This window comes from Podarcis filfolensis, assembly GCF_964270895.1.
Source record: "Podarcis filfolensis genome assembly, chromosome: 9".
Classification (NCBI taxonomy): domain Eukaryota; kingdom Metazoa; phylum Chordata; class Lepidosauria; order Squamata; family Lacertidae; genus Podarcis; species Podarcis filfolensis.
This window is the reverse complement of record NC_139610.1, coordinates 24,080,772-24,098,027: the sequence shown is the minus strand read 5'-3', so window position 1 is coordinate 24,098,027 and position 17,256 is coordinate 24,080,772. Positions and strand designations below refer to the sequence as shown.

General features: G+C 44.0%; 2 protein-coding genes across 4 annotated transcripts in view; one reads left to right on the top strand and one right to left on the bottom strand.

The window, feature by feature from the left end:
* EXOC1L (exocyst complex component 1 like) overlaps positions 1-17,256 on the top strand; it is a 113,314-nt gene that overhangs the window by 62,461 nt on the left and 33,597 nt on the right. The gene's annotated exons all lie outside the window — the stretch shown is intronic.
* Positions 1-17,256, bottom strand: part of LOC310770184 (cyclic nucleotide-binding domain-containing protein 2-like) — a 44,637-nt gene that overhangs the window by 9,016 nt on the left and 18,365 nt on the right. The window contains exons 7-11 of the mRNA XM_083630655.1: positions 7,639-7,703; positions 3,063-3,140; positions 2,420-2,480; positions 1,905-1,959; positions 207-256 (exon numbers count right to left, since the gene is read on the bottom strand). Coding sequence (XP_083486781.1) covers positions 207-256; positions 1,905-1,959; positions 2,420-2,480; positions 3,063-3,140; positions 7,639-7,703 — 309 coding nt within the window. The remainder of the gene's footprint in view (positions 1-206; positions 257-1,904; positions 1,960-2,419; positions 2,481-3,062; positions 3,141-7,638; positions 7,704-17,256) is intronic.

Here is a 17,256-nt window from a genome sequence, read left to right as displayed (position 1 = left end):
CATTAGCTAAAGTGGTGCTTCAGGTTAAGAACAGTTTCAGGTTAAGAACGGACCTCCAGAACGAATTAAGTTCTTAAGCCGAGGTACCACTGTATAGGGCTTATTTCACAGATGTGGGTCCCAAATAATGGAATTCTCTGTCCCCAAAGCACCCATATACATATGCACACAAACTTAAAGGAAATAAAGTGACTTCATTGTCCTACCTGTGGCCTTTGTTTTTCAGATGTATATCTATGTGTCATTCTCAGTGGAGCTGAGATGTCCATAAAGATGCAGCAAATTATAATAAAAGGAATAGCTTTTTAAAACATTTTAGTTTTCAGAATGCTTTAAAATATACGTATTTTTGAAACCATCACCCTACGTATCAGAATACATAATGCTTATTACATATCCAGGCTCCAGCATCATTGCCACAGATCATGTGACCACCTGGCCTTTCTTTTCCTTCTTTTTTTAAAAAAAGAAAACATGGCACTAAATTATTGCTTGCGAATTGCAGTGTGCAGGGTTCAGTTTGATGTTTGCAGAACTTGTCTTAATTATGCTTTAATTAAAAAGACAAAATAAAATCAAGCAGGAAACAGAGTTGGCTCATTCAGGTTGCATTACTGTGCCAATTAGGGCAATGCGTGTAGAACTGGCTTCTTTAATAGGGGGCTCTGGCCTCCAAATCATCATTCGCAATGGCTATTCTCATGTCTGTGTGCATGAATTTGATTAGTCATTATAGTAATTTGTTTGTGGTTTCAGACTAAAATACAGTTTATAGGAAAAACTCCTGCTTATTTTCAGTCAATACACTAAAATGAGCTCAGAGACCGGTGCAACAAACATTTATCTCCTCTGCATCTATCAACCGGTCATTCCCATACTAAAAAATAATTCTGATTTGACAACAAGGTCACATATATACGCCATACATTTAAAAGACATGGCTTCCCTCAAAGAATCCTGGAAAGTGTGGTTTGTTATAGGTGCTGGGAATCGTATCTCTATTAGGGTTAACTACTGTTCCCATGATTCTTTGGGGGGAAGCCATGTGCTTTAAATGTGCCTTAAATGGATGGTGTCCTTGTTACCTAAGGGGATGCATGACACTGTGATTACAGAAATCCATACGTATGAAAGTCCTAGAAAAAGTTAATACAGTCGTACTTCGGAAGTTGAACAGAATCCATTCTGGAAGTACTTTCAACTTCCAAAACGTTTGGAAACCAAGGCATGGCTTCCAGTTGGCTGCAGGAAGCTCCTGCAGCCAATCAGAACCCGAGGAACCCACGTTGGACTTTTGGGTTCCAAAGAACGTTCGCAAACTGGAACACTCACTTCCAGGTTTGTGGTGTTCAGGAGCCAAAACGTTTGAGTTGCAAGGCGTTCGACTTCCGAGGTATGACTGTAGTAAATATTTCTGCATGCTGAAGAAGCTGCCCAAGCTCCATGTTCACAAAATGAGGACTGTCGGCTATAGAGGCTTTGGTAGGTGCTAAAGAAGGGGTGTGCCAGAGACTAAGATAAAAGAATGTGCCATAATGGTATGTGTTTACTTCTTCTTTTCACACAAACACAAATCTGGCCTCTATTTTGTGGCACACAATGTAAGAGTGGTCACCAGGTGGTAGAGACCATTCTGACAGGTTGCCACTAGCAAATTAAAAGCAGTAATTTTGCAATTAGCCAGTCATTTCTGAATCCTTATACTTGTTTTTATTGCTCGATTTGTTGTTTCCAAATCAATGGAGCCTGTTACTCTTTCCATGATGTACTGAAAATGTGCCCAGAGTATAGTAAAAGTTGTCTAATGCAGGATGTGCTTATGTTATGTAAGGAACGTAGTGAAATCTATCTTCTCTTTTGAATTACTTTGGGCAAAATTTGATTAAGAAGATTAGAACAATCACCATCCCAGGTGCTAATTGTCTCTGGATCCAGCTTTGCTGCCTCCGTGCAACGACCCTACAGGAATAGAGAAAATTTTGTATTATATTGTATTGCATTAACTATGATATTATTTCCTTAACTTTAACCATTATTCCCCTTTATTAGCTAAACTACAAACTGGGCATTATCCAAAGTTAAATACGTCAATGGAAAAGAATGGAGCACACATTTAAATCGGTTTGGGAAAGCAAAAAAAATAGGGTTTGTTTGCATATCCTATGACAATGAACGCAGAACCTGGTATCTAAAGTGCAACACAACCTTTTTGGGTGTGGTTTTGCTACAAGAACAAATACAGCTAACCCCTTGGAATTGTTATATGGATATCCTAACTTTCTGAAGCCACAAAAAGTGGCTTTTGGTATTACAAAAATGTACATTTCATTTTCAATGTGGCCAATATAAATTTCATGGTGCGGTAACCTCCCACCCAACATGGCATTGCTATTGTGTTAGCTTATTTTAAGATACTTACTGATTTCACAATAACCAGAAAGTAAGAGTTCAGGGTGTCAGCTACAACAGTTGTACCAGCCCTGCATAAAATGAAAGAAATGAAATGGCATCGATTCAATACGTATACATTTCGGATGCCCGTGATTCAGATTAAAGTCCGACTCAGATACATACAAGTCTGATTTAAATGGACCCTTAACCTGACGAAGTGTGCATGCACACGAAAGCTCATACCAAGAACTAACTTAGTTGGTCTTTAAGGTGCTACTGGAAAGAAAAAAATTTTTTTTTGTTTTGACTATGGCAGACCAACACGGCTACCTATCTGTAACTGAGAGACTTTTGTGCTTCTTATTTTTGGTTTTGTGCTATACTCAGTCTGAACTCGAGCCCAAATAGATGATAAAGAAGATAAAATTTTGCTCTAAATGAGCAGATAAGCTTATAAAAAGTAACCCCTGTAGAACCACTTATGTATTTTAACTTGACAAAACTTCTAAGATCACTCACACACAAATCTAATAACTCATGGAAATAGAGCATCTGAGACACAGGAAAATGGATGGGCCCAGTTACAGAAAAATCTACAGACAACTGTAGCAAATTTGCTATTCGTTATAAAAAAAATTTGCAGAGGCAGATTTTTTATTATTATTGACAACCTGTAAAATTTCCATAGACAGCAATGGACAAGGTGGTCTATTTTTCCTGGTGGCCATGTAGAAAACAGTGGGAGGTTTCTGCAGAGGAAAAAGGCAGAACGTATCTTAGAACTGTTAATGAAGTATCTGTTCTATAGCTGAAATACACGAAATAAAACTACTTGATAGTAGCAAACTTGGTGGCCTTTCAGGTTGGGAAAATGACTGTTGTGGAGGAGACCACACACTTTGCTAAGGAGTAGGTTTGTAACTTGGGCGTGTTTCAACTGTTCTTGAATTCTCAGGCAATAGCTGTGGCCTGAAGCGCCTTTGAACAGCTTAGGCTTAACTCAATGCTGGATAGAGAGCAGACTATTGTTATTCGGTAAGCTGTCTCCGAGGTTTAAACTGCACTGGCATCTCTGTTAAAGATGTAAATTGATATAACAATAAATAAACAGTAGGGAAATGATTCAAATACAGTATAGAATTCTGTAGCAGCATTAAGGGAAATAACAGTGTTTTTATGCTGTCGTGCCAACAAAAACAGGAACATTGAAAGGTGAATAATTTCAGTTAATTCTGGTTACATTTCAGCCTTATAGCCCAATTTTAACCACATCTACTTGGAAATAAGGGATGCGGGTGGCACTGTGGGTTAAACCACAGAGCCTAGGACTTGCCGATCAGAAAGTTGGCGGTTCGAATCCCCGCGACAGGGTGAGCTCCCATTGCTCGGTCTCTGCTCCTGCCAACCTAGCAGCTCGAAAGCACCTCAAAGTGCAAGTAGATAAATAGGAACCGCTCCGGCGGGAAGGTAAACAGCGTTTCCGTGCGCTGCTCTGGTTCGGCAGAAGCGGCTTAGTCATGCTGGCCACATGACCCGGAAGCTGTACGTCGTCTCCCTTGGCCAATAAAGCAAGATGAGCGCCGCAACCCCAGAGTCGGCCACGACTGGACCTAATGGTCAGGGGTCCATTTACCTTTACCTTTACTTGGAAATAAGTTTCAATGAGCTCACTAATGCTTATGCTCTTGAAAAGTCTGTCTAGGATAGGACCTCAGCCTTTAGTTTGTCATCCTGTGCTTGTGGCAGAACTTACCTTTCTAATATTCATGGGGAGGAGCGGGGGGGAAAATAACTTATTTTTGCTCTTTGTCTTACGTGTAGTCCTCAAGCCCTCCTGATAGGAATCACGCAGCTTCATTGCTCTGCGTTGGTGTTTAAATAATTGTGGAGGAGAAAAATTACACTGGGCAACAATTTATTACTTTTTGAATGTTGTCTAGATTTCTACAACTGATTTAGGGTATTTTTGCACTGCTGAATCAGGAAATGGCATCCGTTTCTCTCCATCAGGTCAGGTTTTCTGTAAACTGAATGGTGGGCATTGATAAAGGTAAGTACACGTAAATTGCATGTTGCTTCACCATTTTTCAAACTTCAGGGCTTGAACTTCTGTTTCTTGGAACTCCTGGAATGCTCAGCAGCACGGAGGTCTCTCTTCAGAGTCCAACAGCAGTCAGCCATCATGACTGCGTCCCAGCGACCCTGATACCTGGTCTCCATCTCTTTCATGTCCTGATGGAATCTCTCCCCCTGCTCGTCACTCATTGAACCCAGGTTCTCAGGAAACCGGTCCATATGTGAAAATAGGTAGTGCATCTTGACGCTCATATTGCAGCCCAGGTTTCTGAAAGCAGTCAGCATGTTGTTGACAAGTTCTGCGTAGTATGTTCTGCGTAGTTTCTGGCCTTATTGTTGCCAAGAAAGTTCTTCACTACCAGAACAAATGCCTTCCACGCTTCCAGTTCCACTTCGCTCATTGAGTTTCCGAACTCTGGATCTCTGATGAGCTGACGGATCTGAAAACCGTCAAAGATGCCAGCTTTCAACTTCTCCATGGTCAATCCTGGAAAAGCCTGGCACAAGTAAATGAAGCAGTCACCATCCTTGTCCAGAGCCTTGATGAACTGCTTGATTAAGCCGAGCTTGATGTGCAGTGGTGGGAAGAGTATTCTGTCTCTGTCCACCAGAGGGTCGTTGATGATGTTCCTTTCTTTGCAAGTCACCAATTCCTCCCGCACAGGCCAGTCCTTCTTCGTGTAATGCTGAGCACAGTCCCTACTATCCCACATGCACAGAAAACATGGGTACTTGGTGAAGCCAGACTGTTGTCCCAACAAAAAGTTCACCATCTTCAGGTCAACACAAATAAACCACTTATGCTGATCATAACCAATTTTCTCCAGCACATACTTCACCGCTTCATAGTTCTCCTTCAGTGTACTCGAGTGAGCCAGGGGTATAGAGGCAAACTGGTTGCCGTTGTGTAGCAGAACACATTTCAGTGATCCCTTGCTGCTGTCAATGAACAGTCTCCAATCTTTGGATTCGTACTGTGGCACTCCAAGCTTGAGCAGAAGCTGCGCAATATCTGCACAGTACACCAAGTCCTTCTCTTCCAAGAAAAAACGGAGGTACTCTTGATGCCTGTTGCGGAAGAAGCTGATGCGAGCACTGTCAGAGAGGAGGTTTTTTTCCTTCAATCTGGATGCCAACAGTTCAGCAGAGTCCTTTGACAAGCTGAGGTCGCGAACCAGATCATTCAACTCCTTTTGGGAAAATGGATGTGGAGCATCAACTTCAAGAACCACATCTTCTTCTTCATGTCCTTCAACACTGGAGGCATCTTCGTCACTAATGTCAGGAAGTTCTCCGAAGATAGGCACTGGAATTTCATCACAATGAGCTACAGGACGACATGCTGATTGAAGATCAGGATACTTCGTGGGGCGGCTGCCCCATTAACTTAGTTTTGATCCCCCAACTTTATGCTTTGCTGCACCAATTTATGGAAGATTTTGAGGTTTTATGACTTCAAACTGATCCCTTTTCGACATAATCACCCAGAACTATCAGACCCGAATACTTCTTGTCATTAAAATAATCATTTCCAATCAAAACAATTATTTGACAAGGCATTTTACCCCCACCAACTTCTTCTAAAATGCTCCACACAAGCGTACATGTGAACAAAAACGTAAAAAAAGACATGTGGCCATAGCTCAAAAACTTGACCTGATTGAGCAAAACCAATGTGATTTTTGGATTCAGCACATCAGATTCATCCTAAATCAGCTGAAAAAACGCAGACAACAAATTTGTTGTTGACCAGTGTTATCTAAATACAGTGGTGCCTTGGTTCTCAAACAGCTTAGTTGTCGAACAAATCGGCTGCCGAATGCCGCAAACCTGGAAGTAAGTGTTCCGGTTTGCGAACATTTTTCGAAAGCCGAACATCCGACGCGGCTTCCGCTTGGAAGCGCCTTGGTTTTCGAACGGTTTTGGAAGTCAAACGGACTCCCGGAACGGATTAAGTTCAAGAACCAAGGTACCACTGTACCTAATTTTCCTCTTTTTATTTTTTCAACGAAAAATTAGGAATCTCAATTTATTATTTACAGTCAGCTTCATGAAAGATTTGCATACTAGCTGATTTCTCATTTCTCTCTTCTATTGAAGATGCTACACACATTCTCTCTTCTTTCACATCTTGCCTCCTAAACTGTTTCTTTCCCCCTTCTGTCCAAATAGTATTTTATTTGAATGTGCCCAGCACCATCTACTGGGCAAGATCATCACAAAAACGCATTGCTAGGATAACTGAAAACACTGGCGTGTCCTATAAAATCAAAAACATGAGATAAAATAAGATGACAGCATATACTGATAATCAGAAAAAAACAGATTAATGTTTCAAACTGCGTTTTAATGAGCTTTGCAAAGTTTTAAAACCTGTTTCGCGTTTGCAGTTTGCAAACAAGTTGTTCCAATGAAAGTATCGCTCTCTTATGATTCCTGCCTCCCAATACAGGCACCTTAAAAGGTAAAGGTAAAGGGATCCCTGACCATTAGGTCCAGTCGTGGCCGACTCTGGGGTTGCGGCGCTCATCTCGCTTTACTGGCCGAGGGAGCCGGTGTACAGCTTCCGGGTCATGTGGCCAGTATGACTAAGCCGCTTCTGGTGAACCAGAGGAGCGCACAGAAATGGCGTTTACCTTCCCGCCAGAGCGGTACCTATTTATCTACTTGCACTTTGACGTGCTTTCAAACTGCTAGATTGGCAGGAGCAGGGACTGAGCAATGGGAGCTCACCCTGTCACGGGGATTTGAACCGCCGACCTTCTGATCGGCAAGCCCTAGGCTCTGTGGTTTAACCCACAGCGCCACCCGTGTCCCAGGCACCTTAAGTAGAAATAAAAGTAATCTAAGAGTTGAATTATTTCATTTTACATCTGTTAGTGTTGCTTGACTGCCGTTAAGATTTAAGAGTATTTGACAAGCTGTACACCTTAACAGGCATACATTAATTATGGACCTTAAGTCTTGAAGCAAAAATAACCCAGCTATATATGAAATATTAAACATCTCAGAAGAATATAGTTCAATGTGAAGAGAGTTGCTGTTTTTCTCCTTCACTTTCAGGCAGCAGTCATCTATCCAACTGCCAAGCATGGGCTACACATGTTATTAATCGCAGGGTTACAGTCATAATCTAAAGCACTGGTTTTTTTGAGGTAAAAAGTAAGTTACCTTAAAAAGAGACAAGTTGTGCGGTGTTGCTCACATCGTAAGTTGGCAAGAATACATTTAAAATCCTGTTAAATGAAAAACAAAAATTATATTTAAGGAAGTAACCGAAATTGTGTCATATATCTGCACCAAATTTATATATATATATATATATATATATATATATATATATATATATATATATATAAACTTGACTAGTAGAAAAACTATACAACTTGGGACCTAGATACTTGATGGAACGCTTTCTCCCACATAGACCTGCCTGTGGGGGACGCTCTTTGAGGGGTGCCAGTTATCTGAAGCTTGTTACGTAGCTGCCCAAGGCAGGACCTACTTGGTGGTGGTGCCCTAATAGGAAACTCCTCCTCCTCTGAAATAGAATTGGCACCAAGTTTTCAGCAGCAGCCAAAAAGTCATGCTTGTTGACTCAGGCATTTGTTGGGGTTTAATGCTGTTTGCTCATTATTTTACTGGCGGTCAATATTGTGAATAACATTTTCTTTCTTGCGTTTCGTCTTATATGTATTTCAGTGGTACCTCGGGTTACATACGCTTCAGGTTACATACGCTTCAGGTTACAGACTCTGCTAACCCAGAAATAGTACCTCGGGTTAAGAAATTTGCTTCAGGATGAGAACAGAAATCGTGCTCCAACGGCGTGGCGGCAGCATGAGGCCCCATTAGCTAAAGTGGTGCCTCAGGTTAAGAACAGTTTCAGGTTAAGAACGGACCTCCGGAACGAATTAAGTACTTAACCCGAGGTACCACTGTACTTTAAAGTTATCTAATGCATCCACTGTGAGACTGTTGTTACAACGAAGGACAGGCAACAAAAAATTTAAATCAGTGTGATAAAATAATTTACCATGGCTTTTTTCCGTATTTTGATAACAATGAACTTGGTTGTGTCAGGGTGATGTTTTGTTTTGTTTTGTTTGTTAACATCTTTTGTTGTTAGGCAATTTGGGCCTCCATAGTAACAGGGTAAAGATATAACACGTCTCAATCTGTTCAACGTGGATCCCACAGATTGTACACCCCTTCCCTTCCACCTCCCCTGTGTGAATTCAAACTTGCTTCCCTTTTATGCATTATCTATGTAGTAGCACTGTACAGTGGTACCTCAAGTTACAAACGCCTCAGGTTATAAATGCTTCAGGTTACAAACTCCGCTAACCTGGAAGAGTTACCTCGAGTTGAGAACTTTGGACTTCCGGTCAGCGCCAGCAACTGTAATGGCGGATTTCCTCCGATCTCCGGAGGAAATCTGCTTCGTGGAGCTAGGGTTCTACCGCTACGGCGAAGCGGGGACCCGAAAAAAATCACAGGCGGGGAAGCCTGTGAACTGAAGGCTCGGCGGGCTCCATTTGCGTCCCCCCCCCGCTGCAAAGGAGCCTTTTTAAAGACTCCGGAACATACCGGGGGTGAGCGGCGCGGAGCTGAGAGCTGTCTACCCGTCTCCGCGAAGCGAAGCCGCATGCCATGGTTGGAGAGCGCTGACTTCTTCCTTTGAAATTTGGACTAAAAGTAACAACCCGTGAGTATTACGGAAATTGGACATTAAAAATCATCTTTTTTTGATTCGGCACGAGCGGGGAAGGCGTAAAGAGGAAGTCCGTCTCCCCCTTTTGTAAACATTTTAAAGCAAGGACTAGATAACTAAGGGGAGAACTTTGCCCCAGGATGAGAACGGAAATTGTGTGCCCGCGGCGCAGCTGCAGCAAGAGGCGCCATTAGCAAAAGCACGCCTCTAGTTAAGAACAGTTTCAGGTTAACAACGGACCTCTGGAACAAATTAAGTTCGTAACTAGAGGTACCACTGTATCTGCAGCAGGTTAAATGCAAACGATGGTTAACATATGGTTTTCCCAGTCGTGATGTATGGAAGTGAGAGCTGGACCATAAAGAAGGCTGATCGCCGAAGAAGTGATGCTTTTGAATTATGGTGCTGGAGGAGACTCTTGAGAGTCCCATGGACTGCAAGAAGAACAAACCTAGCCATTCTTAAGGAAATCAACCCTGAGTGCTCACTGGAAGGACAGATCGTGAAGCTGAGGCTCCAATACTTTGGCCACCTCATGAGAAGACTCCCTGGAAAAGACCCTGATGTTGGGAAAGATGGAGGGAACAAAGAGAAGGGGATGACAGAGGACGAGATGGTTGGACAGTGTTCTTGAAGCTACGAACATGAGTTTAACCAAACTGCAGGAGGCAGTGGAAGACAGGACTGCCTGGCGTGCTCTGCTCCATGGGGTCACGAAGAGTCAGACACAACTGAACGACTAAACAACAAAAATGGTTAACATTAAATCAAAATTTGAATCCAGGGTTTCTTAGCATCAGGCATGCCAACTCGTATGGGGCTGAGTAACCTCAGCCCCCTGCCAGAGTTTTCCTCTGGGGGTCCAGCCCTATGAATATTTGTTTCACCCTGCCCATGCCCCCAATGCTGGACTCTTCTTCCCCTGCTTGCATGCTCCTTTCCTCCATGTGGTTTGGCACCAACCAGCTAAGCAGAAGCGGGCAGTCGGGAGAGCCAGGGGAGACGGCGCCTTCCTGCAGCAGGGACAGCGTTCCCCTTGGGGGCCAACCCCCAAAATACTGTGCTTGCAGCCAGAGTGCTGATGAGTGCACCTGGTTAGCGGCAGCTGGCAAAGGAGATGCAGGCACTTGGCAGCAGCTGGAGGAAGGAGGGAGAAAGGCAGGCAGAGCGAGCGCCCTGAACATGCTGCCACTACCGCCACAAACCACCTGCACTTGCTGCGCTTGTCTGGGTGCATACCATCCTGACCTCAGGCTCCGAAGGAGCTTAGCATTAGCCACGGAGCATATGCAACATTGTGGGACACGGGTGGCGCTGTGGGTTAAACCACAGAGCCTAAGGCTTGCCAGTCGGGAGGTTGGCGGTTCAAATCCCCGCGACGGGGTGAGCTCTCGTTGCTCGGGCCCTGCTCCTGCCAACCTAGCAGTTCGAAAGCATGTCAAAGTGCAAGTAGATAAATAGGTACTGCTCCGGCGGGAAGGTAAACGGCATTTCCGTGCACTGCTCTGGTTCTCCAGAAGCGGCTTAGTCATGCTGGCCACATGACCCGGAAGCTGTACGCCGGCTCCCTCGGCCAATAAAGTGAGATGAGTGCCGCAACCTCAGAGTCGTCCGAGACTGGACTTAATGGTCAGGGGTCCCTTTACCTTTATATGCAACATTACATCATGGATAATATGGGGAAGGGAAGGGGGGGTTGCATGGCAGAAAGGTGCAAGGAGAACATTGTGGATCGCTCTCAATCCTTTAATAACGATTAAGATATTAGGAAACATTGTTACTAGTTACTGATTATGGGCCAGACCAAAAAGGGCAAAGATACAAAGGAGCAGCTCTGATTTGATGGCAAAAGTGAAGGCAGCATTTCTCCCTGTTAACCTCAGCCACTGAGCCAGGTGATAGGCCTTTGCTTGAGCAAGGCAGAATCTTCACTTTCTAAAATGTGCCATAACTTCTATCAGCAAAAAACCCATAAATAATTAAAGTTAATGCCTGGAAGTTGGCACCAGCTACCAATGTGATGACTCAACCTCTTGTACCTTCATTCACTACAGATTCAGCTACAAAAGCTAGGAGTTATTAAAAATGCATGAAGAAATTCTATAAGTATTAATATTCCACTTCTTTAAATGTTCATTTTGACGTAAGCAGTGTTGGAAGGGGTGATCTTTTTCCAGAAGTCTTTTTCACCTTCCTGACCTGATAACTCTTGTTTCCTCTGAGAAACAAACACTTAACACACATTAGAGGAGCCTCTCACTTTCCAGGGCATGGAATTGCTGAATACTGCTCTCTCGCCTTTTTGTTTCTGCTACACACATTCCCCGCCCCCGCATACTCCTATCAGAGTAAATTTCTGTCAAATGCAGTTCTAATTCCTCCAGCCATTATCAGAAGAGTCAATATACAGTGGTACCTCGGGTTAAGTACTTAATTCGTTCCAGAGGTCCGTACTTAACCTGAAACTGTTCTTAACCTGAAGCACCACTTTAGCTAATGAGGCCTCCTGCTGCTGCCGCGCCGCCGGAGCCCGATTTCTGTTCTCATCCTGAAGCAAAGTTCTTAACCTGAAGCACTATTTCTGGGTTAGCGGAGTCTGTAACCTGAAGCGTATGTAACCTGAAGCGTATGTAACCCGAGGTACCACTGTAATGCTAAAAAAAAAAAAGGTTTTTAAAGAAATGTAAGACTGCCCCATAAACAAACATATACCTGAGGTCTCTGGGGTCAGGGGCAGCTGGTCTTTATGGGCTCCTCAAATCCTATCCACTCAGCCCAGCTGGAATTCAAATCAATCAGCTGGTGGAAAAACCTGACAGTCCCCAGTGGCCAGTCTGGGAATTCCCCAATCTGCTGGCTGCTGGTCCCCAGGCATTGCTCCCTGAGGGGGGGGGAGTTCTCTGCAACAGGCCACAACAGCTGCTCACCCCCTGACCAGCCAACCAGCCATTCCCATACTATGGGTGCCAATGAGAATGTCATTAGTTGGATCAACATCTTAGCTTGCATAGCCATGCATAGCACCTGTTGTGCCTTCTAACCCTAGTTACTATGCCAATGGGACTCAGGTGGTGCTGTGGGTTAAACCACAGAGCCTAGGGCTTGCCGATCAGAAGGTCGGCGGTTCGAATCCCAGTGACGGTGTGAGCTCCTGTTGCTCAATCCCTGCTCCTGCTAACCTAGCAGTTTGAAAGCACGCCAAAAAGTGCAAGTAGATAAATAGGTACCACTCCAGCGGGAAGGTAAACGGCGTTTCCATGCACTGCTCTGGTTCGCCAGAAGTGGCTTAGTCATGCTGGCCACATGACCCGGAAGTTGTATGCCGGTTCCCTCGGCCAGTAAAGCGAGGTGAGCGCCGCAGTCCCAGAGTCGTCCGCGACTGGACCTAATGGTCAGGGGTCCCTTTACCTTTACTATGCCGATTTCAGCATTAAAGTTTGGGACAGATACTGTACGCCGGGTCCAAGTTCTTCATCCTCCAGTGAGAGCCAGGACAGGTGCTAAGAGTCCAGAACCCCTGCCCACCACACCCAAGCCATGCCGTTTGAGCCTTATGTGGTCTTCCTGTCTGCCACCGCCACCACTGTGGATCTGACAAGGACTTGTGCGGTGTTCCTGCCACTCACTGCATGCTCAAAATGGTGGCCAGAGTGGTGTGTTCCGAGCCATCATATTTTGGCAGCTTGCGCCACCGCGCCTTGCCAAGATAGCAGCCAGCTCTCTAAGCATGCACACCTCTGAAGAAGAGGACACGAGTGTGGGGAAAACCCCAAGGCTCCCCAATGAAGAACTGAGTCTTAGTCAGGTAGAGTTAACAATGAAGATTAAAGTTTATTTCAAACACATATATTCGAAACGCTGTCACTCTATTCCCTCTCAGTCTTGTCCCTGTCTCTAACTCACTCTGACTCCTCTATCTCCCCTCCCAAAAGAACCAACAGAACTCACTGTCAAAACCTCTTAAAATCAGGTAGGCTCCGCCTCTGGGCTTTCTTATTGGTCAACCTATTAAGCCTTTCTCTCCCCCAATATAAACGTATCCCCAAAGAATGGGCAAACACCACAACGAGAAATATATATTTTTCAAAGCTTTTGGCATAACGTCTCACAAGCGACAGCTGAGAAAGAACACAGAAGACAAAAATTGGGGAAGCAGGAGGCCGAGCTGCAAGGACAATGACAAACTGGCACATTTGGGGTGGAACATAGCAGATAAATGTAAAAAAGGGAAGGACTAAATACAGACAAGCACAATGGACTGTCGCTAAACCAAGAGTACTCAAGAGGAGGCTGTTACTGAGGGAGCAATTGACACATAAAAAAGATGAGAGGAAAGGGCGAAGTCTGGGAGTGGGGTGAGAATTTCACAGACATCCCCCCCCCCTTTAAGCATTGCAGGCACAGCTGTAGACAGAGGAAGAGGCTAGAAGAAAGAGGCCGCATCAAAAAATTATCTGCTTTGAGAGAAGGCAGGAAACAAACCGACACTCTATAAGAGATGGAGAGCAGACAATTTCCTTTTGGCTGGTACTTCCTTCCTTTGGCACCAGGAGGATCACAATCCCACTTTGCAGGCATCTTAGTGCCCAACAGAGAAACAGATCTGACAGGGTGCAGTTTTCAAAGTCATGGCTCTTCTGGCCCTATCCTGACATTTATTTTCTCAGAGAACTTAACGTGAATACAGTGGTACCTCGGGTTACAGACGCTTCAGGTTACAGACTCCGCTAACCCAGAAATAGTACCTCAGGTTAAGAACTTTGCTTCAGGATGAGAACAGAAATCGTACGGCGGCGGCAGCGGGAGGCCCCATTATCTAAAGTGGTACCTCAGGTTAAGAACAGTTTCAGGTTAAGAATGGACCTCCAGAACGAATTAAGTTCTTAACCCGAGGTACCACTGTAGTGGCTTTCCAAGCCCCAAATGTTACTTTATCTGTTTCCACAGCTCATGCCACAGGGAGGTGGGTTCCTGTGCAAACACACTGTGTGAATGGTGTAGATGCCGGCAGCTCAACATGACACAAATGTTCCCAGAAGCTTTTGTTCCATTTAATTTTTGCTCCCAGAGATCAATCCTATCTCTCTATCTATTTGAGTTCAATGAGGCTTACTCCCTGGAAAGTAGGTGCAGGATTGCAGCCTTAGGCTTACTAGAATAGTGTTTCTTCACCGCTACCATTCGCACACAGCACTTCTGCATGGAAATCATTACAGGAATATATGAACAATATGTGCTAATGGACCCTAAATGTACCCGCATGCAAGAGAGAAACCACCAGCTTTCGTTTCCAGTACATTTAAGTGCATGTTGGATCCAAACCAGAATGGGATTAGAGATTGAAGGGAAGAAAATCCAACTCTTTGTTTTCCCTGAAAGCTCATTTTCATCTCTTGGAAGTATCTTTCCTCAGTAACAATCATAAAATTATATTGCCGATTCACAATTTGTAACTTGTAGTTAACCACAGGAAGATGTTTATCAGCTTGCAAAGTAATTTTTAGAATGCAGAACACAATTTAATACAAATTCGGCTTAAGTGTTGTATAACTCTCATTTAATTATATTAAACTCGCACGGCTTCCATTCCTGGTGGTTTATGCTGAATGTGTTGACAACTCAAATCAGAACATGAACTGATATTTTCACAAAGGAAAGTGCTATAGGAATAAAGCATCAAAAGTTATGTAAGACATTGTATATGTAAACTAATATATTTGTCACATCATTTCCCTATGAGTAATCATGTTTAAATCCCATTATAGAAAACAATAAAAAAAATTTTTCCTTCCAGTAGCACCTTAAAGACCAACTAAGTTAGTTCTTGGTATGAGCTTTCGTGTGCATGCACACTTCTTCAGATACCCCCATACATTGTGTACATTGTATAGAAAACATTGTATAGAAAACAATGTAAAACTATTCCTGGACTGTACCACTTCAGGTCTCTAGTTTTAGTGCTCCTCTCATATTTTACACACAAAACTCTTAACATGTCGGAGAAGTTAGGTTACATGCCTTTATGACATCTGTTTTTCCATGTGCAAGCAACTTTTAAAAGAAGAAAACAAAACAAAAGGACTGCATTTAATTGTGATTTACCCAGTCTATAGCTTCCAGTGGCAAGGTGTGTTCTCCCTCATGGAGAGCACAGGTTGCGGGCGGGGCTGACAAGACACCTCACTGTTACTAGGCAAATGGTTTGGCCATCCTGTAAGCAGGGGTGGGCTGTTACTGGGGAAATTTAGATGTTGCCAATTAGTGATCGACAGCCCTATTTGTTAAATACAAGGCACGCAGCAACAGACGTCCTCTTTCACTGCATGCTTCGGATCACCCGCCCTCCCTTCCCTAATGTTAGGCTGTTTGCTTGACCTTGCTTTTGCCTGTCATGGGGTCGTCTGCTTTGGGGCAGAGGCCCGGTAGGAATTTTGCCATTTGGCTGATTAGTGTGTGCCACTTGGTTTTCGCCTACCGCGTAGCAAATCGTCACAACTTGTAAGGTTTGCGGTTAGGCATTGGTCTGGAATTGGTTGCTGGGGGGTATGGATTCGGCTGTGCCTGCCCCCCAAAATGCTGCTGCTGGTGGAGGGGTATGGATTCGGCTGTGCCTGCCCCTCCAAAATGCTGCTGCTGAAGGGTTTTACCGTTAAAGGAACCCAGGGGCTCCCCCATGCTTTTGTCCGAAACCCCCTGGCAAGGGGCTAGGGCCACGCAAGCCCCTGGGAGCATGCTGGGGAGAGGTGAGGCATGGTTCCCAGTCCCGTCTCTCTCCCCAGGTGACTTACCCTTCCTGACTTTGCGGGGGGTGCGAATGTCAGAGCTGTCCCCGTGCGGGGGCAGTTAGTGCTACCAATGCCTAAGCAACCACTCACATTGCTGTATTTGAATAAAGTTGTGGCCAAAATTATGCCAAAAACCTTAAACAAAAATTAAGTGTCAATTGTGTTTTTCTGGGGGAGGTGTGTCTTGGGGACCTCGACGCGCAAAGCCCTAAATCAGTTTTACGACACAATGAACTGTCTGTCCCAATTTCACTGAATCAAGCTATTTGGAATCCGGCTGCCATTAGGGCTAATGTGTCAAATCAATGATATAGGTCTTTTTGTGGGTATGCAAAGTTTGGAGGCGGTAGGGTCACTATGGGCAATTTGCAGTCACATCTTCTAAACATCAAAATTCAAGAGAGGGAGGTTTTTTAGTGGCATGAGAGAAAGAGCTGGAAAAGGCCAGTATTGTTATTCAACCTGATTGGGGTTTCAGAATAACGAGAAAGAAGCAAAACTAATTCATTTATTCTGTTAATCATGTTTCTATGATTCCGTATGTCCTCCATTTGAGCTCAGCTGGCTTTTCTGGTTCTTTCCAGCTGCTCATTTTATCTCCAGAATAACCCTGCAAGGTAATTAAACTGAGAGGTGGCCCAGTGTAACCTACTGAGAGCCGCATGAATTCAAGGGGCACTATGCTGGATGATTTAATCCGATTCATAGTGAGAAGACATGATAAATCCAGCTTTTACCATTTATCTTTTAAATACAGCAGGCTTTCCAAGTCCACAGGACAGGGATTTTATGAGATGAATCATAAAACATTAGTAAACAATTTTAGTTAAGTGTCTCTAAACAACTCTCCATCCAAATGTTTTGAAGAATAAACTTCCGGGATCCATCAAGCTCTGATTAATAGACCTCTATAAAACATACATCAACTTAATGTCAATCCAGTCTAATTATCAGATAGCTCTTCCTCAACTTAACAGTCAGCATGGCACGACATGAACTACTTACGCAAGACTTACTTTGAAGCAGGGCTGGTCAGAGCTCAGCCCCAGAATCTGTTTCAAAGCAAGGTCTCAGCCAGGGTTTTGAACATGTGAAACAACAGAGTAGTATTATTATTTTGTACCACAGAAAAGCCAAAGCCAGCTCTCAGACAGCTGTGACTATGGAACAGGGTTTCCAGGCATGTAAATACAGTTTCCAAGCAGACTTCTGTCCCATGCCTTTTTAGAAATAAAACACTACACAGGAATGATATTTTCAAGCCAAGTGTTAAGGTGCTTTATCAGCAAG